Below are 20,690 nucleotides of genomic sequence, written 5' to 3' on the forward strand. Positions count from 1 at the left end.
TCAATCACTTTTCTACTTTTTTGGAAACCCCAAAAACTCATCATCGCTAGTGTTAGAATTTATGAAGCTCAGTTGCTCACAATCACTGATACCACTTTCTTCGCTACCTTCATAAATGATATCATCCTCAGTTCCATCTAAAGCATTGCTAATGCCACATTTTTTGAATGACCGTGCAACGATTTCATCCTTCACCGAGTGCCAAGATGTTTTCACCCATTCGCAAACTTGAGTGATAGTGGGCCTCTTCATTTGTCCAGTCGGTGTCAGATCATGATTACCAGCAGCCATCCATTTGTTCCACTCTTCTCGCATAAAGACTTTAAATGGTTGGTTGAGGGAAACATCAAGAGGTTGCAACTGGCTGGTAAGACCCCCAGGAATTACAGCTAGATGAGTCTTCGCTTCTTTAAAGCTCTTTTTTGTAGTTTCGCTAATATGTGCTCTTAATTGGTTGAGCACTAATAAAGCAGGTTTTTTCAGAAGCCCTCCAGGACGTTTGGACCACACTTTTTCAGCCCATACTCTCATTCCATTTTCGTCCAACCATCCTTTCTCATGGACATGCACAACAACTCCTTGTGGAATTGCTTCTTTTGGAAAGTTTTTTGTTTTGAAAATTAACATAGGTGGCAATTTGGTACCGTCTGCACAGCAGGACAACACAACCGTGTAATGTGTTTTCTCGTGTCCTGAGGTTTTCATGGTTACGGTTTTGGCACCTTTCAGATCAACGGTGTTATTAGATGGCACATCAAAGGTTAGCAGGACTTCATCCATATTCCCAATTTGGCCAATTTCAAAATCATTTTTCTTCCTAGCATCAATTACAAATTTATGAAAAGACAGAATCTTAGATTCATATTCTTTTGGCAGTTTTTGCGCAATTCTAGTTTTTTTGCGCAGAGCAAGGCCACATCGCCTCATAAATCTGTAGCACCACGATGGTGATCCAGTAAAATCCTGAATGCCTTTCTCTACAGCAATGCGTTTGGCTTCATATATTACCATTTTTGTAGAAACTGAGAAGCCATTATTCTGGTGATGTGTGATCCATTCTTTCATGTCCACGTCTAACTGTGGCCACTTTGCGGCATGCCCACGGAAAGTGTGCTTACTTTTATCTACTTTTTGCAGCTGATCCTCCTGTTTCCTCCACTCTCTTATCATTTTTTCAGTTGGAGGTGACCCAAAATGTCTCTCCGCTGCTCTGTTTCCATGTTCCTTAGCATATTTTACTACTTCCAGTTTAAAAGGGATTTTATATACTAGTCTTTTCTGCTTTGACATACTTGTATGTAGCATGAGGAGGTACCGTAGTATTTTGCTGCCAAGAAAACACAGTAGTGAAAGAACAGTCGGTAATGTGTCCTTTATTGTTATGAAAGCACTGTAGCTGAGAACATCAAGGAGAACATCATTATTATAGGGGATCTGCTGCAGACATACTGTTATGCGGCGGGATCTGCGGCTCACGCACTGTTATGGGGGACACATTTAAGGTTTTACCTTTACAGGGGACAGTTTATAAAGAGGACACTTTATTATGCACTATTCATACAACTATTTTGTTTCTGCACTTCCCCCTTACATCCCCATCCCCATCAGAAATGTCCCCTTATGTTAGGTGTCCCCATCAGAATACTGTGAATATGGAACGCCGTCTCATTCTGAGTACGGAGCGCCAAATATGGAGCAACAGTGTAGTGAGGGCAGGAAGCAGAGCCTGAGAGGACCACAGATGGGTGTAGCAGAGGCAAGGCACAGACAGGCTGAAAAAACAACCATCCGGAAAGAACACAGGGGCAAAACAGCCATGCCAAGTGCAATTACCTCACGCACATTCAGCAACTTCACACAAATGTCATTGCACCTTGCTATCCAGATGGCAGTAGTACACAAATTGTGTAGTACTGATGCGACTGATATTGCCCCCAAAAGACACTTATGACGGCATTTGTGAGGTGTCGTTGCAAAGGTCAGCGTTTGGACTATTGCAGACACTCATGTGACAAACTCCTTCCATGGGGGGGGGGTGTCACAAAAACTGCAGGCACATAACAAGAGGAAATTTTACCTTCAGTTAGATGAAGTCACCTATGCGAATTGTTTTGCAATTTGGAGCTGTAACAGAATAACAAAATAACCGTTGGTTCAACTCCCTGCTCAAAATAGTGACATCGTTATTATTGGGCACTTGGCAACTGGCATGCATTTACGATGGTTATAAATTTCCCAGGGTTATGTATATAGTATTCGGTCAAAATAGAATTGGAAGGGAACTTGGAGGTCTTCTAGCTCAACCCCCTATTCCAGTGATAGCAAACCCTTTGAACACCGAGTGCTGAAAAGGGAGTGTGCACGTTCATCTGGACTGCAACCCGGAAGAGGAACGGCCCAGAGGGCATGCGCACGCGGGAAAATGATCTTCCGGTTTCTGGCACGCACATGCATGCCGGCCAGATAGTCTTCTGGTTACTGGTGCGTATGCGCGCACAACAATCAGATGGCCAGCATGCAGCTCTTCCAGATTCCAGCACTGCTGCATGCACAAAGGCCAGCTGATGATCGCACGCATGCGCGCCAGAAACCCAGAGGAGGAACAGACGCCGCCGCATGTGCCACTTCAGGCATGCATGCCATAGGTTTGCCATCATGGCCCTACACCATTTCAGAAAAGTGCAGTCTCTTCTTAAAAACCTGAAACATACATAACTTCTGGAGGAAAGTTGTTCCACTGATTAATTGTTCTAACTGTCAGGAAATTTCTCCTTACTTCTAAGTTGCTTCTCTACTTGATCAGTTTCCACCCATTGCTGCTTGTCCTGCCCTCAGGTGCCTTGGAGAATAGTTTGACTCCCTCTTCTTTGTGGCAACCCCTGAGATATTGGAACACTGCTATCATGTCTCCCCTAGTCCTTCTTTTCATCAAACCAGACATACCCAGTTCCAACAACCGTTCTTTATACGTTTTAGCCTCCAGTCCCCTAGGTATAACTGTTTTTCAAATTAGGCAATTTTTAAGATGTGCAGACTTCAATTCCCCAGAGTCCTGCTGGCTGGGGAATCATTGAAGTCCACATATCGTTTAAAAATTGCCCAGTTTGATAAACATTACTTTAAAACACCAATGCGGGCTACACTATGAGAAAAGAGCAGTGGGGGGAAAGTCACAGTTCCACACGACTCCCTTTTAAAAGAACTACAACAACTGGCATCCTCTTCTCCGACGAGAAATAAAAGTCCCAGCGGCGTGGGTGGGCATGATTTTGCCCTGTTAATCTCAAAAACTAGACTTTGCAAAGTTGTAGAATTGTAGAGGGCTTGGGCTGGGTCCGGAATAAATAAAAAAAAACCTCCAGGACATTCCAATTACAGCCTTCTTGTTTTTTATTTGTTGGATTTGCTTTTGCCTAATTGTGACCTACAGCAATTGTTAGTAATTTATTTTGTCAGGGTTACCTTGCAGATTGCTACATCTTGTATATCATTCGCATTGGCCTCCTTGCTTTCTGCAAGCCAGAGAAGACAACCAGGTTCCACATCTCCTCTGCGACTTCGTATTACAAGTCCTATAAACCACAATTAAAAAGAAGACGACTTGTAGTCTTCAAAGTGATCTGCGAGATAAATTTAGGGTCTAAAGTTTCGCTCTCTCTTTCTCCCACCCTCTCTCTTTTTCCCGCTTCTCTCCCTCCCTCCCTCCCTCCCTCCCTCCCTCCCTGCCTCTCTCCCCTTCTTTCTTTTTCTCTCCCCCCTCTCTTTTTCCCCTTCTCTTTCCCTCCCTCCCCCTCTCTCTTTGTCTGTCTGTCTCTCCCTCCCATTCTCTCTTTCTCTTTCCCTCCCCCCTCTCTCTGAGACTGTGGGTCGTGGCTCCCTTATGCTCTCTTGTGTTGTGCCAACTCAGAAAATGTGAATTCCAACAGCCGGGTTTAGAACGAGGGTGAAACGTTTGCAACCAAATTGACAAGCTCGGAGCTCAAACCAACAACTACCACGCCAAGCTACTAATATTCAAAGACATTTCAACCAGAAGACCCTGCCTGACCCCTGCGTCAGAGGTGCCCGCTTACCCTGACGCCTTCCTGGCCTCCAATCTCTCATTTGGCATTTCCCAGTAGCTTGTGGACTACAGCTCCCAGAGTTCCTGGCTGCAGGGGGTGGGAAGGGAGGGGCTTTGTGATGCAATATTCTCTCCATAAGATGCACAGACATTTCCACCCACTTTTGGGGGTGGGGAAAAGTTTAAGGTTTAAGGTTTATTTAATTTATAAACCGCCCCCTCTCCCCGTAGGGACTCGGGGCGGTGTACAGACCATTCAAAATCAAAACAACAAAACAAAACATAAGACATTGAACAAAACAAAACAACACACACATACTGTCTGTATATAAAACCCCAAAACCAATTTAAATAATTAAAAACAATTTTAAAACCCGTTTAAAACCCCAATATAAAATTTAAAAAGCCATCCAGGAAAGATAAGTGTGTCTTATGGAGCCAAAAAACTTGTATATCTGATTTGAGGTGTAAAATATCTTGGGAAAAAGAAGTCAGTTCATTGTCAGTTACACACACTGGGGAATCTTGCTCTAATATTGAAGGGGACTAATCAAAGGGCATATTTAGCAAATCTGATCTAAGAGGACAAGAACAAGATAAATTTTACTCCTGGTTTTTGTATCTAAAAGTGCAAATATACTTAAGAGCTTTGGGCTCTCTGGCTGGGTTTGTGCAGTCCCCTACATCAAAATATGCTTTGCTTATTTGCAAGCCATGATGAAGCAGATTAAGGGTTAGCATGTGACGTGATTGCAGACTATTTAAACTGCGTTCATGGGATAAGTTCATTGCTTGTATATCCAAACATACTTGCTTATAGATTTTATCAGCAATCTAGTTTCAGTCTTAAAACTTCATTATTCTGAGATGAAAACTCATCTCTGTTGAACTATCTATGTGTGGCCTGATGATCAGTGAAATTGGGTTTGCGCTCACTGTGCAAAGCAATAGAGTTTGCAGTGCACCGACTAAAGGAACCCAGGTATTCTCTAAGGTTTGCAAACTATGGTTTACCATCAAGCGTAACACAGGAATCCAGCGACTGTGGTTTACTTCTTGCAACTTGCATGGCCACTTGATGTAACAAAACAAAAGCAGAGCATATCAAAGACAAAAGAAATTGTTAACCAAGGAGACCTACCAATATGCTAAACAATGCTTACAGCAGTGTTTCTCAACCTTGGCAACTGTAAGATGTGTGGACTTCAGCTCCAAGAAATCCTACCTAGCCTGGCTGAGGAATTTTAGAAGTTGAAGTCGACATAACTTAAAGTACCAATAAAGGAGAATATTTGTAGCTCAGGGCTGAAATGAGGGGTCCTTGGTGCTCTCTGTGTTTGCTTTGTTTTCTTGGAGACATTTCATTACCCAAACTAGGTAACATCATTAGTGCTAGTAAAAAGTGCTGTTTGCTGTCATTATAAACTGACATATAATCACATCACCTGGCAGTAAACAGCATTCTTTACCAGCACTGATGATGTTACCTAGTTTGGGTAATGAAATGTCTCCAAGAAAACAAGCAAACTTAGAGAGTAACTCATAACTTAAAAGTGGCTACGTTTGAGAAACATTGCCTCACAGTCTTCAGAGCCTTATAATAGGGTCAAGGTTGTCTACCAGTAAATCTTGGGGGAAACACTTCCACAGATCAGGTGCTTTGACAGACAAAAAAAAAAAAAAAATAGCCATGTTTCTTGGATCCGCTAGATGGCACTCTGTCACAGAAGAGCCGATTTTGTCGAATCTATGCAACAAGCAGAACAATTGGGAGGCAGGCAGTTGCATTACAGGCCCTTGTGCCTCAACGGGTTTTTACGGATAATAACAATCTTGCACCCAGACTGCACTTTGGAAGCCAGTGCAGTTTGGCAAACAGTGGTGCAATGATTGGATGCCAGGCCAAGGCATTCTGAACCAGTTCCAACTTAAAGAGTGTGCCGTACTGATCCAAACAGGTGACCGAGCCCTGTTTCAACAAACCACAGCTAAAATGAGTCAGGTGAATGCATTTGATGTCCGGCAGAAATAATAAATAATGCATTAAATTAACAGGCCTTTCAAGTCTCGGTGAAAAATCCCGCACGAGCTCCTTCCTTTCCCTTGGCCGCCTAGTTAATAAATTTATTAAAAATCTGAAGCTCTTCGGCGACAGCTAAAAAAAACGAGGCTAGAAACCACTCCTTTTTTTTTTTTTTTTTGCTGCCGGAAAGATTCCATTCTATTCTTGAACCTTTACTTTCTCCACTTCGAAATTGCTCAGGGCATTTTACAAGACCCCCCCCCCCCCAAAAAAAAAATTCACCCGTCATCAGAATCCATTTTGGGAAGAGAGCAGCCGCCCCGCGAAACGGAGACCAATGTCGAACGACTCAGGACGATTGCAGGATTTCTCATAGGGATAACGATGGCAACATCTGAGAATCGTACCAAGAAAGGCCCTGAACGCTTAGCTACCAACTGAGTTCTCCTTGCAGATGCAATAACCAGACTGCTGCTATACAAGAGCCGGGTCTGGCTTTGCGAAGGCCAGGCAAGCTAAACTGCAGCCGGTGGGCTCCGTGTCAAGAAGCAGTGCAGCTGAGCTTACCGCAAGAGCAGCAAGCAACAGCGGCTTCTCCGCTGCAAGGAATGGGCATCTCTCTAAGGCAGGGGTGTCCAAACTTGGGAACTTTAAGACTTGTGGACTTCAACTCCCAGTTGGCTGGGGAATTCTGGGAGTTGAAGTCCACAAGTCTTAAAGTTCCCAAGTTTGGACACCCCTGCTCTAAGGGGTGCAAGTCAAAGCCTGCAGCCGGCAGCTTGAAAGTTCAAACCCCAAAACAGAGCTGCTGTTTAGTTGTCTGGGTGGAAGTCGGAGCCGCCATACCTGGGGTGGAATACAGCTTCTGCATCTCTCCAAAGCGTCACCATACATCTCATCCTTGATCTGTCCTCCCTCTGCCTAAGAACTATCTTATCTTTGATCGGTTTCCTTCACAACAGAAGGGGGCCAAATGGCCAATCGTGAGAACAGAGGAAAGAGATAAGGCAGATAAAGCTAATGGAGGAGTATTACATCCTTTTGCAGGAATATACAAAACCAATAAGGAAGCCAGGATGTTATTTTATGACCTTCTCTGAAGAGTAGCTCTTCCCTGCATGTATCTTGCATGTGTTTGGAACAGCTGACCATTTAACCGTGATCAAGATTAAATGCAATGTTATTCAAGCCTCCGTTTAAGTTTCTTGTTTAGCATTTATGAGCTTAAATGTATTATTATTGAACCTTACAACAATGGCATTTAAAATGACCGGCTTTGTTCTGCACGCAGGCAGAACGCCCCAGTGGAAACGCAGGTATGATCACATGTCATGGAACTACATTTCCCATAAGGCAGCCGCTGCCTACGTTTCCCAGAAGGTAGTTTCTTAAAGGAGACAGCTCTTAATTCCTACACTATGTATATACTGCTAGGGCAGCACAAAAAGGGAAAGAGATTAATGGTGGAGATGGGTCTGGCTTTGGCTCGGAAAGAGGTTGAGGCAGCTTGCTAAAGGTGCGTGTGGGGACCGGTTTAGGAGGACCCGGGGGCATGAGGACTAGAGGCTTGGCTTGCGTGCATAGGGAAAAAAGCGAGGCTGCTTTTCTTAGGCTGCTTTCATTTCGCTGATGCGGCCGAGCATACGGTGGCAGGGGAGCGTCCGGGTTTCCTCCCAGCTGTGCGGAGGTCCATAAGGCTGGCACAGCCCGGTGGGAGAGGGCAAATGGAGACTGTGGGAGTGGGTCGTCTGGCAAATATCAGCTGAGAAAACATGAAGGTTATGTGAAAAGCATTACGCTTTTTTTTAATCTGGGAAAATCTCCTTTAACCATGGAAAGAGCATTTGTTAAAAAGTGAAACCAAGCAAGTGAAAGGGTCTTTTACTACTGAATCTGAGTAGTTGTTTACAGAGATAGTATATATGTGACCAGCTGGAAACTCTATGGCTCTCTTTGTATTAGGAAAGGGCTAAAAATGAGACATTTCCATTAGGATATCAAAATAAATGTCACGCTCTGAACAATGTTTAATATGTGTTGTTGGAATAGTTGTGAATAAAGGAACAGGGAAAAGAAAAATGCAGTATATGAGCACTGTACAAATATCTTTATTGGTGTAGGTGCGGTTTAGATAATCACTCTGTGTGCATGTGTTGTAGTAGGTATGTTTGTGTGTAAAATATGTTTCTGCAATGAAGTTCTTCCTGTTTAGGGAAATGATCTGGAGGCAATTTACAAAATGTTTCAAAGCTAGAACTAATAGTTGCTTCTATAATCCCTAAATAGAAACTTTCAGGAAAGCTACATTAGCCAAAGTAGCATGCAGGAACAATGAAGAACAACTAAGACTCTCAAACAGCTGTCTCCAACCTGGTGTTCTCCAGATATGTGAGAACACTGAAGAGGTAGTCCTCACTTACCCACTGGAATTTCTATAGCTAAATGACACCACAAAATGACATTGTGTGACTGCATTGTTTAACAAGGGCAGTTCCGGCACTTCTAATTAATGTTATTAAGCAAATCCTGCACCACTATTGAGCGTGAGATGACAAGAACAACATTTGCAGCCTTCTGCTGGCTTCGTCATTGACTTTGCTTGTCAGAAGTTGGCAATGAAGGTAGCAAATGGCGATTGTGTGACCATAGGATGTTGCAGTGTTGTAACTAAGCACGTCGCTGAGTCCCTGGGTTGTAATCACATGACTGAGAACTGATCCTAAGTATCCCTTTTGTTCAACAATGTTGTACATCCATATGGTCAGTGAATGAGTGGTTGTTTAATGAGGATCAATTCAGGACTTTTCAGAGTTTAAATACATCTGGAAAACTGAGGGGTAGTTTGGAACCTAAGAGTAATATAATACCCTCTCTATTTGTTAAAATACGTCAGTTTGTGATTCACTGCAGCCTGTTGGTCTTTATCTACAGCTTCCCATAATAGTGACCATCTTTTGGAGGCAATAACCAAATAAGGTAAACCATAGCACCTATCTTTTGCACTACTGTTGCATTATCATCATTAATATAGGAGCAGGAAACTATACTGAGTTTTTAATACTCTATCCATGCTGAAGACAGTTTTCTGTAGTTTAGTTGGTGTTTGAATGAAAAGTACTCACTTGTGTGTTTTGGACTGCGGTCAGAAAAGGACAAGAACATAGGTCACCCTTGATCTCTGAAGAATCCTTTTGCTTTGCTAACGTTTCTCCTATCTTAAGGTTGTAAATGTCTGGTATTTTTCCAAGTCCTACCTTCCTTAGCGGGGTTCTTTCTCTTTTTCTTTGTTTGCTCTTTAGGATAGAATTAGCCTTTTACGTCTCATGCTGTTTTGTAATCTCTAATCTTAAAAACAAAACAAAAGAATCTACTTGTGATAAAGTGCCTCTACTGGTTGATTTTCAAAGTAGGGCTCATGTCGTTATTTTCAGAAATTATAGGGTGACATTAAGCCCAGCTGCGTAGGAGTATAACAAAATCTTGTCTATGTGTTCTTTTAGTTCATGTTTTATGTTTCTAGTGGGCGAGGGGGATTGCATGATTCAGATTTCTTGGGGAGTTTTCTTGCCCTGCCTGGCAAAACAAATACCGTACTTTTGCCATGTACTAGAAATAATCAATGTTGCTTGCTTACTACATGTTTTAAATTGTTTGGGGGTCATTTCCAGTCATTTAAAGAAATAGTTTAGATTGAGAATATCAGTTTCATTATGTATTTGAAAAATAAAGGAAACTCCCTATGACTCAGCAATTTGGGGATGAATTATGTGACAAAGCTGGTTCCCCACATGCCTATATTTTGAAAACACATTTATGAGACGGTGGGCTTTGGTAAAAGTTTCAGATATTGTTGTAGAAACTTACATAAGACAATGCCTTTGGGTGTTGCATTCAAATTCCTACAATAATGCTTTATCTCTACACAGTGACGAGGTATCAGTAGGGCAATTCCAATATTTTACAACCCAGAAAAGAAGATCAGAAGGCTTAATCAAAATTTTAGTACAAACAATTCTTTGTCATATAATCTAAAATTGTAAAGATCAACTTTTCAGCCTAAAGCAATTCCTGTTTGTTATTGTTTGATCTAAATTGCTGCAGGTTTATTAAACAAATGCTAGCTGATAGACCCTTATGCTTCCAAAACAGATTAAATGGTGTCTAAATTTCTTCAGCATTCTTTATCTGTATAACTGTTAGAAGAAAACAGTTTTCTTCTGGAGCCAGGTAAGAGAGCAGAGGACGATACCTACTTGAAGTGGAGGTTGGATTTGATCGACAGCAGATAAAACCACACAGTTCTGCTCTCGAAGATAGCCAGGTTTTGAAAGCAAATTTTGGAAATATTTATAGGAAAGCCTTCTAGAGCAATGGAGGTTATTTTCCTGGAAGGTTTGTGTTTGGTCTGAGAAGTGCCAACTTTTCACCTGCAGGGTGAGATAATCTTTTGTATCTTTTATGTGTTTTGGTGTCAGCTTTGGGTGACAGGTCTACATCTGGAGAGACTTTAGCATGTGCAAAAGAATGCCATGTCTTAAGGGGATGTCTTATGGTTTTTATTTGTGTGGCTGATATTGGGTGAGAAAGCTTAAGGGGTCTTTTTGTATCTCTCACATGTTCACTGCCAGATCAGGAGTGGTTGGTATCGGTATATGGTGTGGCTAGTAGGGATGTCATGAATATTTTCACCTTTCATTAAAAATGTGTTTAGCAAGGATGTGATGATTGGTCAAGTAAATCTTTCTTTTTCAAAAATACATGAATATTCCCAAATTAGAGTATTTATTTATTGATATCCTGCCTTTATTATTTTTACAAATAACTCAAGGTGGTGAATATATCCAATGCGCCTTCCTTTTCCTATTTTCCCCATAACCCGTGAGGTGAGTTGGACTGAGAGTGAGTGTCCCAGGGTTACCCAGCTGGCTTTCTTAGCTAAGACAGTATTTGAACTCATGGTCAAATGTCTCTTGTTTTCTAGTGGGTGCCTTAACCACAAGACCAGTGATGGTGAACCTTTTTCGCCTCAGGTGCCAAAAGCACATGTGCGCGTGCTATTGCGCGCATGCCCACCCCCATAATTTAATGTGCCCCTGTGCATGCACACATGTCCCCTCCTACTGCTCTGCGCATACGTGCATGGCTTTCTTGGAGCCTGGGGAGGGCAAAAACTGCCTCCCTGGAGGCCCTCCGGAGGCCAGAAACAGCCCGTTTCTCAACTTCCGATGGGCTGGGTAGGTCCGAGGCTTTCTAGGAGCCTGGGGAGGGTGAAAAATGGACCAACAATCAAACAGGAAATTTGGGAATTGACTTTCTGGTTGCCCATTGGGCCGTTTTTCTCCTTCCGGAGGGCAAAAAACAGGCCAACATGCAAACCGGAAGTCTGTTCCTGAATTTCCCCTTTGCGTGTTGGGCAGTTTTTCGCCCTTCAGAGGCTTCAGGAGGCTTCCCTGAATCCTCCTGAGAGCAAAAAACAGCCCCAAGCGCAAACCAGAAGTCCGTCCCTGAACTTCCAGTTTGTGCGTTGGACAGTTTTTCGCCCTCCAGAGGCTTCAGAGAAGCTTCCGGAGGGTGAAAAACAGCCGAAAATCAAGGCCGAAAACAGCTGCAAGCGTGCGCATGCACACTGGAGCTGACAGGGCAACACCTCACGTGCCCTCAGAAATGGCTCCACGTGCCACCTGTGGCATACATGCCATAGGTTTGCCATCATGGCATTAGACCAAACTGGTCTTATCTATAACCTACAAATCTCATCATTAATTTAGATCTTGGTAAATAAGGGAGTTGAATAATGTTGCAATTTATTCCTTCGCTATTCTATCTGTAGTTAAACATATTTGCAAAAACATTTTCAGATTCTGCTCTCAAAGTAGCAGAGGTGATGGCTTTTGCAAAAGTATCTAGGAAATCGAGATTGATAATAGAAGGACAGCAGAGCAGGTTTGGAATTTTAATATATTCTTGTAGTGTTTCACAATTTTGGGGTCCTGAAAAACATATATGGAGTTTGTAATCTTACAGGCTCAAAGAAACTGTTCTAAAATTATTCTGCCTGAAAGGTGGAGAGCTTTGTAACAACTTTTTGTTAGACCCTTAGTGTAATTGTTCTGGAGTTCATGGAAAGATTTTTGTCCAAACTACAAGTTATTGCAGATACCACAGACTAAGTTCATAAGAATATGACTCACAGCAATATCTACTGGGGGAGAGGGAGATAAGAGGGAGCAAATGATTAAGGTACCCTTGCAGTGAAATGATGTCCCTTTTGTATCTGCATCATGCTCTCACACAAACTGTTCTTATCTCGGAGAACAACAGAGAACAAATAGTACATGATTTTGCCAATCAGCAAACATTATCATTTAGAGCCAGATTTAACATCTTATTCTCATTGGGAAACCATATGAAAAATATTGAGCCTGTAGCTTGCTGAACTTGTCCATGTGACGCCTGTGCTCTTAAATTCATTCATTCGGGCCACATAGTTTCTGCTTTAATGACTGTTTAAGAAGGCTAATGTATTATCCTTTTTATTGCATGTTCCAGTTGGTTTAACACATTTCATGTTAACTTCCTTTTGTCAGGGGAAAATAAAAAAAACCTCTTGTGACAGAATGTCGCAACATTTTGCATAGCAGCCATCAATTTCTGCTGACAAAATGAACCCAAATTCTGTCGCGTAATAAGCTCGTTTTGGCTTCTTTAAACAAATTTTATGTTGGTATTTAAATATCATTTTACCTTTATGGGAGTCGGGATAGGGTAATTGGTTGTTTTTCTTTGTTACTGATCTTTGCTCAAACTAAATAAATTTGATACACATCTTCCCTTTTTGTCTTTATTGTTGGGATTATGAACAAATGGGGATGGGGGTGGTGGCGGCCTTTTTAACTGTTCCCAAATTCAAATGTTACAGTGGATCAAGCTTGGCAGTATGAATTATTTCTCCTCAGCCATCTTTTAGTAGAAAGCTCATCACTTTGTTTATTGTCCCAAAATATAATGAGATTAAATTATGGAAAGTCTGTGTACCTACAGATACTGTCTGTTTTTTTTTTAATTTGATGCCTTCTCTCCAGGAGTTCCTGAAAACTTTAAAAACCTAATTTTGTTCTTAGGACTGGGATTTATATTTATTATTTATTCATTGACCTCTGTTTTGTTTTGTTGTTTTTGCTCTCTATGTTAGATTATTATACAGGTAGTCCTTGTCTTATGACCACAATTGAACCCAAACTTTCTGTTGCTAAGTGGGAAATTTGTTAAGTGAGTTTTGCCACATTTTATGACCTTTCTTGCCACATTTGTTAAATGAATCACTGCAGTTGTTAAATTAGTAACACCGTTGTTAAATGAATATGACTTCCCCTTTGACTTTGTCGGAAGGTCACAAAAGTGGATCACATATGCCAGAATGTGCATGATTTTGAGAAATTGGTGTTCATGGGGGAAATAAGACACATTTAGTAACTGTTCCTAATATTCTTAATTACTATTTTTGAAGAACAGTTTATATATAATGCTGGGTCAGGATCTTTCATGTCACAGTTGCTGAACAAAGCAAATGACTTCGTTCATAGAGCACTCGATGTATGCTTAATATTATATCTGAATGAGGGCTAGCTTCCTGTTAAGGTCATTGTAAACCAGACGTAAGTACAATATGATCTGTTCACTAACACAGCACCCAAATTGTTCTAAGTAGAGTTTTGCAGTTTACAGCTCCCTAAAGACAGAATCAACAATGATGTAAAATATGACATATAAAAAAGTATGCTAAGAAAAATCATAAAGTTAAAAAAAATTAAATCCAAGACAAAAGGTATTTCATTTCTGTCACAGTCAATATTTGTACTTCTTGGTTCTTTTTCTTTAGATAGACAAAACGTTGATCTGAGTAATATATCTTCCTTTTGTGCAGATTTTCCTGAAATAAATCTTTTTAGCAACAAGGAAATCTATTTTTATTCATCATTTGTACACCACCCATCTCACCTCAATGACTCTAGGCTGCTCACAATAAAAAAAAACATATGATACAAAAGCATAAATACGGTAACAACAATGTTAAAAAGATTTAAAAGGTAGGATTACAGTATTAAAAGTTTAAAAGTTAACAAGGTAAAGAACACTCTCACGAGACCAACCATCCCAAGATTGCATATCACATTTTTGACTTCCATGCCATTTGGCAGACATGAGTCTTAACATTCTTTCAGAAGGCCAGAAGAGTGGGGGCCTGCCTCACGTCTGGAAGTTGAGGCTCTCTTCCTGGATGCTACCAGTTAAACCGGGGTAGTCAACCTTTTTATACCTACCGCCCACTTTTGTATCTCTGTTAGTAGTAAAATTTTCTAACCGCCCACCGGTGCCACAGTAATGGTGATTTATAAAGTAGGGAAGTCAATTAAATTTTAAAAAGGAAAGTGCTTCAGTATAGGACAAAACCCATACCGCCCACCATGAAAGCTGGAACGCCCACTAGTGGGCGGTAGGGACCAGGTTGACTACCACTGAGTTAAACAATAGGATCTGCAACATACCCTCCCTATCTTGAGAACTGGACGATATAATTGACGTTGAAAGTTGAACGAGCTGTTTAACCCTGAAGGCAATGAATGCTGAATCAAGTAAAAGTCATTGCAATATGATCAAAATTAGTTTGATCTCACTCTGTATCTGAGTCAGCGTCCTTGAAAGGAGATGAGTGAAAAGTTTTGTCATAATTTTGGTTGGAGAATTCATGTTTTTTTAAAAACTCCTAAAATCTGACATGTCCTGTTTTTCATCTAGTTTATTCTCCTTCATGGTGGTCTTCAAGGCTTAAGCTACAGCTTCTTATGATTGGCTACCACATATTGTCTAAAAATTCTGTGATTTAATGTCTAATCACACTTCAAAGAGACGTCATCTGAACTAATTGATAGAAATTAGTTCTATCTATCCTGACCTCTTTTCTGAGTACAGAATGGCCCAGGAGAATTGGATAGAAGTGCTGCAGTTTGCAAAGTTCAAAAATCTGTGTCGGTATTGTTCAGGGTAGTGGGAGTGGGTGAATGAATTTCAGAGAGGCTATTTCTTACCTGCGGGGAGAAAGTGTGGGTGTTTTGGACTTTGAAAGGGTTACTTCAGTGGTAATTATAATGATGTGCTGATCTCAAAGCGTTTCTCTGATCTGGAGTTTTCCTTTAAATATGCTCCTGTTGCAACTCTTTGTGTAGGTCAGAAGGTGTGGCACTCTACATATATAATTATCTCTGCCAGAATTTGTTCCATTGATAGGAGCAGTACACTTATGCTACAGCCATGGTCCATCTAGAGAAATTTTGTGTAATTGAAGCCACAAAACCCCAGGCAGGAAATGTTGAATTAATAAATACTACGGTTATTAATACTGCTTTTCCCGCAGTCACAATGTCCACCAAGAGGTTGTGTAATGAAGACTACAATGATTACAGCTCAACAGATGTGACTCCTAATGGCAGTTTCCCAGATGGCTTGAACAATATTTCCAGTCCACCATCCTACCAACGATTTGGAGAAACAAATGGAACAACGTAAGTGGTTTTATTCTTCATTAGAATCAGTCTGCATCTAAATGCATAGGTAAATTAATTTAACCTTAAGGGAAAAGCATGCAGGCATCATATTAGAGTCTTTCAGATTACAGATAAAAAACTAAAGCAGTGTTCATTCACAGATAAACTTACTGAATTTACTGGGGATACAGTATGCAGACTTGTATTCTGACTATGAATTACTTAACATTTCAGATTTTTAAAGTCAATTTTCTTCTGGCCCCTGACTGCTTCAGATAACTATGACTTGCTAGCTCCCCCTTTTCAAAGATTTGTATCCATTATTAGTATTTTCCCCAAACTATTCTGAACATGGAAAATCTCTTTGCTCAAGATGGCAAAGACAGAAATCAACATAATGTTCTCAGCCTTTTTAACGTTTCTGATTTAGCAACAGTGATCTTTATCAGTTAAGTGCAAGAAAAGTTAAGACTTTGTAATCTAAAACGAATTTGGTTCTCTGCGAAATTGTGACATTTTGAAACGTGTACATTGATTTAATTTGTATCTGTGAATTTACTAGTGTGATATTATTTGAAAGCTTGTCTTGGCATCTGTTCAACAAAAGAAGTTTTGTCTTATCACTTGAATTACTAGATCTGCTGATGCTATAGAGCTACCTTGACCCCTATGTGGACATAGGGTCAAGAGTGTATTAACAGTTGATACAACAGCTGCTTGCTTTCTGTAAAATTGGTGTCTGGCTGCTGCCATATATGCTGCAATTGACATAACATACTTATATAGGGCACCCCTCCCACTCCTCCAAAGAAAGTGCAATCTTTCAGCTTCAGCTTTTGTTTCTTTTGCCCTAATCCAGGGATGAAAATTTTTAGAATCACCAAATGTTGCTGAACTTCAACATCTGAGATTCTTTACTTTATACAATAATACAATAATAATAATACAATAGTAGAGTTGGAAGGGACCTTGGAGGTCTTCTAGTCCAACCCCCTGCCTAGGCAGGAAACCCTATACCGTTCCAGACAAATGGCTATACAACATCTTCTTAAAGACTTCCAGTGTTGGGGCATTCACAACTTCTGGAGGCAAGCTGTTCCACTGATTAATTGTTCTAACTGTCAGGAAATTTCTCCTCAGTTCTAAGTTGCTTCTCTCCTTGATTAGTTTTCACCCATTGCTTCTTGTTCTGTCCTCAGGTGCCTTGGAGAATAGCTTGACTCCCTCTTATATATACTATACAGTACATGCTTATACATCTGCAGTATATGCAGTATATGCAGTATATACATATGCAGCATATACTATACAGTATATGCTTCATGGACTTCTAGAATTGTAGTTCTGCAAAGTTTGGTGTAGTAGAGGTTTTATATCTCTAATGTTGAAGAAATAGCAATGGGTTGTTTGGAGTACTTAAATCTCTCTGTATTTTTTTTTTCTTCAGATGGTACCAAACCTTAATACATCTCTTGAAAGGAAACGTTGGTACTGGCCTGTTAGGACTTCCATTAGCAATCAAAAATGCTGGTATTGTGGTAAGAATTTTGCATTTGGTTGGTTTCAGCTGGGATCACATGACTATTCTTTGAGAAGAAGACCTGTCTTGCTAGTTTCCTTACATTATTTGTTGCTTGTTTAAGCAAGACATTTGTGTTGTTGGCAAGTGAATTTTGTTCTGAGAAAAAAAAAGATCTTCTGATCTTTCTCTGAGTTGTCATTTCTAAACTAACTGTTACTGTTGCAAAGTCTTGCAACATAATTTTTAGTAATTGACAATTCGCAAGCTTAATTTTTGGTGCACCTACATGAAGAGAAGAATAATCAAGATGCTAAAGATAGAGTAAAGTATTCTTTCCCTCAATTACTGGTATTTTTTCTACTACTGCATCAACTAGGTTTATGGAAATGCTGCTGAATTTGCCACATACCTAAATATGTTTTTAAAAGCCCTTATTGTAACTGGAGAGGAAGAGAGGCAATACAATAATAAATATTCACTAAGAAAGCTCAGATCACAAAAATGAATAAGAAAATCACATTGTTATAAACAGACCGAAAGTAATAATGAAATTATATCTAGACTATACATTATAATATATAAGCTGATTGAAAATTTTTTATAGAATTAATATGCTGATTTTATACGATTTTGTATTAATGTTTTATACATAGATGTATCTTATGAGTTTGGAGGGAGGGGGCGTCTGCCATACTTGCAACTGCCAAAATTTGTATACCATTCCACCTACCCTTTTCCTTATAAATGTTTTAAAAAACCAATAAAATTTTCTGAAAAAAAAATAAAATAAAAAATAATAAATATTCACCATAAATGGAAATTTAAAATGAGAAGTGGCCCCTTACTGCTTTTAAAATAATTATAGCATCCATGATACACGCTAGAACAGAGAAAACGTATCATAAGTTTGCTTACATTGAAAAAAGAGGACTTTAGACACGTACCTCTGTTCCATTTTCTAGCAATTTGAATAAGAGCCATGGCAAACATCTAAGCTAGAGTATTTTTAGTGTCCTCCTCATCTTGTTCTATTGATAAGCCATCTAACATTAAGGAAGTGCACATTTGTACATCAGATAATATTCACTCAACTCAGCCTGAGTAATATATTTACTTTCTGTTCTGTGAAATAATTACCTATGTTATTAAGTATGTAGGTTGTACTAACAAAAAACATATCTTCAAGTATGTGGACATCCTGTGCCTAACATTTTAATCATGCTCCATAAATTTAATATGACTCTAATATGAGCATTTGAACTTTCCCACCAATTCAAAGTTCTTCAGAAACTTGCCCTTAAGATCTTATAAGCCAGCAATGGCGAATCTTTTTTGGCTCGCGTGCCATAAGTGGGGGGAGCACATGGGGGTTGTGTGCGGGCGTGCTGCACCCATAATGCAATGTGTGACACCCCCCAGTGTACATGCGCGCACTACAGGCGCAAGCTCCCATTTTTTGCATGCTTTTTTCGCCCTCCCCAGGTTCCAGAGGCTTTATAGGAGCCTGGGGAGGGCGAAAACAGCCTCCCCCCCCAGAAGCCCTCCGGAGGCTTCAGGGACCTTCAGGAGGCTTCCCTGAAGCCTCCAGAGCAGTCAAAACGACCCTCTGAGCAAACCGGAAGTGACTTCCGGTTTGCTCGGAAGGTCGTTTTGAACGCTCTGAAGGCTTCAGGGACCTTCAGGACGCTTCCCTGAAGCTTCCGGAGCAGTCAAAATGACCCTCTGAGCAAACCGGAAGTCTGTTCCCGAACTTCCGGTTTGCCCATAGGGCTGGTTTTTTGTGCTCGAAGGCTTCAGGGAAGCTCATGAAGCCTCCGGAGGGCCTCTGGGCGGGGCTCTTTTCCCCCTCCCCAGACTCCTATGAAGCCTCTGGAGCCTGGGAAGGGCGAAAAATTGCTTTAAAAACGGGTGAACTAAGCTGGCCAGCGCGCGCATGCGTGCTGGCCAGCTGATAGGGCAGCGCCTCGCGTGCCCTGACAAATGGCTCCGCGTGCCGCTTGTGGCACCCATGCCATAGGTTCGCCATCACTGTTATAAGCTATAATTGAATTAGGTTATATCAAAATAGTTCTAATGTCATGTATATGGTATACAAAAGAACTAAATTAGCTACTAATTATATTATGTTAACATCCTCAGCACACGTGAATGTAGGTAACTGAAGAGAGCCAGGGAGACAGTTTTGAAGAAGCGAAACAGAGACATTGATTGCAGAAGCATGTCTTAAGGCCGAGAAACAGCGAAAGCACACAAAAAAAAAGCCAGAGCTGATGTGGAAGAGGACTGATTAATTCTCTATTAGTCAGTCCTCTTCTTGATTCTTAGACTAATGTACAAGAGGGAGAGAGGGAAATCCTCAGTCAGCTTTCAAGGTTTTCATTATTGTGGCCTATATCAATAAAGTTAAGTTCCAGCCAGACTTGTAGAGTCTGTTTCTTGACTTGGCCCATCTCAAAGGGCTAACAATAATCTTACCTCCTTTCTCATGCTTTCTCTGTTCCTAAAGCATGTTTTTACAATAGGAATAAGGAGACATCAGGATGGCAATAATGCAAGCACAGCTATTATGAAAAGGAAATGACAAAAAAGTGAATGGCTTGTGTCAGCATGGAAATAAAGATTCAAAGTGAATTATGGGATCAAGAGGAAGTAGCTAAGAGAGAGGGAAAACCACATAATTGAACAATATGGAGAAGTCTGCTTGAAAGAGGAAGAATTGAAACCAGTGAAACATCTCCTCAGTAATCTTCTGGAGGGCTGAGTGGATTATCAACATGATAAATAACAGAAAAATGGTAGAACAATTGTTTAAGAACCAGAAAATAATTGAAACAGAAGTTTATTGCAGTATAACATAACCTACATAACCTCAGGGCACCTGAAAGACTATGTGCTATTTATATAAATGTTTGGGGGTGCCACTATTCTTGAACAGATGCACAAAGAGTTATAGTGAATTATGGACATTTGTAGCTTTATGTATCTGATAGAGTAAATTAGTTCATTTAAACTGATGCTGTAACCATCTGTCTTTAAGCAGCTGCAAGTTTTTTACTTGTCCATTGGCTTTTTGGTCCTTTTGTCATATTTATTAAAGAGGCTTCAGAAAAAAATAAGCTGAAAAAAGAGTTTCAAAGGAACTAACAAGAGTATTGATAAAATGAACATACTTAGTGCTGATGGGAACTATTCTAAAGAAACAGTAGAAATATGTTTCAAATTTATCTAATTAACATTTTCTAGACTGGCACACAATTGTTTTTTGATATGTTTATATTATGTATTTCCCACAAAACTATGTGTTAATGAAAACTTGACACAAGAATGCTTTATGTAAAAAAAAGGGTTGTAAAGATATTTGTATTAGCCAAAGTGTATAAAATTTGAATTAAAAGAAATGATACATTTTCATATATCCATTTTATGCAACTTTTTTTTTGAAGGTTAGAAATTGGAAAGAGAAACTGAACAACTGAGAGGAATTAACTAAATTAATTTACCAATCCTTTGCAGGGTATTGAACTGTTAAATAAAACACAT

The 20,690-nt window shown here is 40.3% G+C and overlaps 1 protein-coding gene across 5 annotated transcripts in view; it reads left to right on the top strand.

Annotated features, from left to right (window-relative positions):
- The first annotated feature begins 4,487 nt into the window (after positions 1-4,487).
- LOC309396817 (proton-coupled amino acid transporter 1-like) overlaps positions 4,488-20,690 on the top strand; it is a 35,224-nt gene continuing 19,021 nt past the window's right edge. Inside the window, exons 1-4 of one of the 5 annotated variants that reach the window (XM_081962278.1) lie at positions 7,545-7,602; positions 9,018-9,062; positions 15,499-15,646; positions 17,076-17,166. In XM_081962278.1, the coding sequence (XP_081818404.1) occupies positions 15,504-15,646; positions 17,076-17,166 (234 nt within the window). In that variant the 5' untranslated portion in view covers positions 7,545-7,602; positions 9,018-9,062; positions 15,499-15,503. Of the gene's footprint in view, positions 4,513-7,469; positions 7,603-9,017; positions 9,063-11,702; positions 13,356-15,237; positions 15,647-17,075; positions 17,167-20,690 lie in introns of those variants that run through there. The other 4 variants (XM_081962279.1, XM_081962277.1, XM_081962280.1 and 1 more) reach the window with 4 other exon arrangements.

This window comes from Natrix helvetica (assembly GCF_964273705.1).
Source record: "Natrix helvetica genome assembly, chromosome: 1".
Classification (NCBI taxonomy): domain Eukaryota; kingdom Metazoa; phylum Chordata; class Lepidosauria; order Squamata; family Natricidae; genus Natrix; species Natrix helvetica.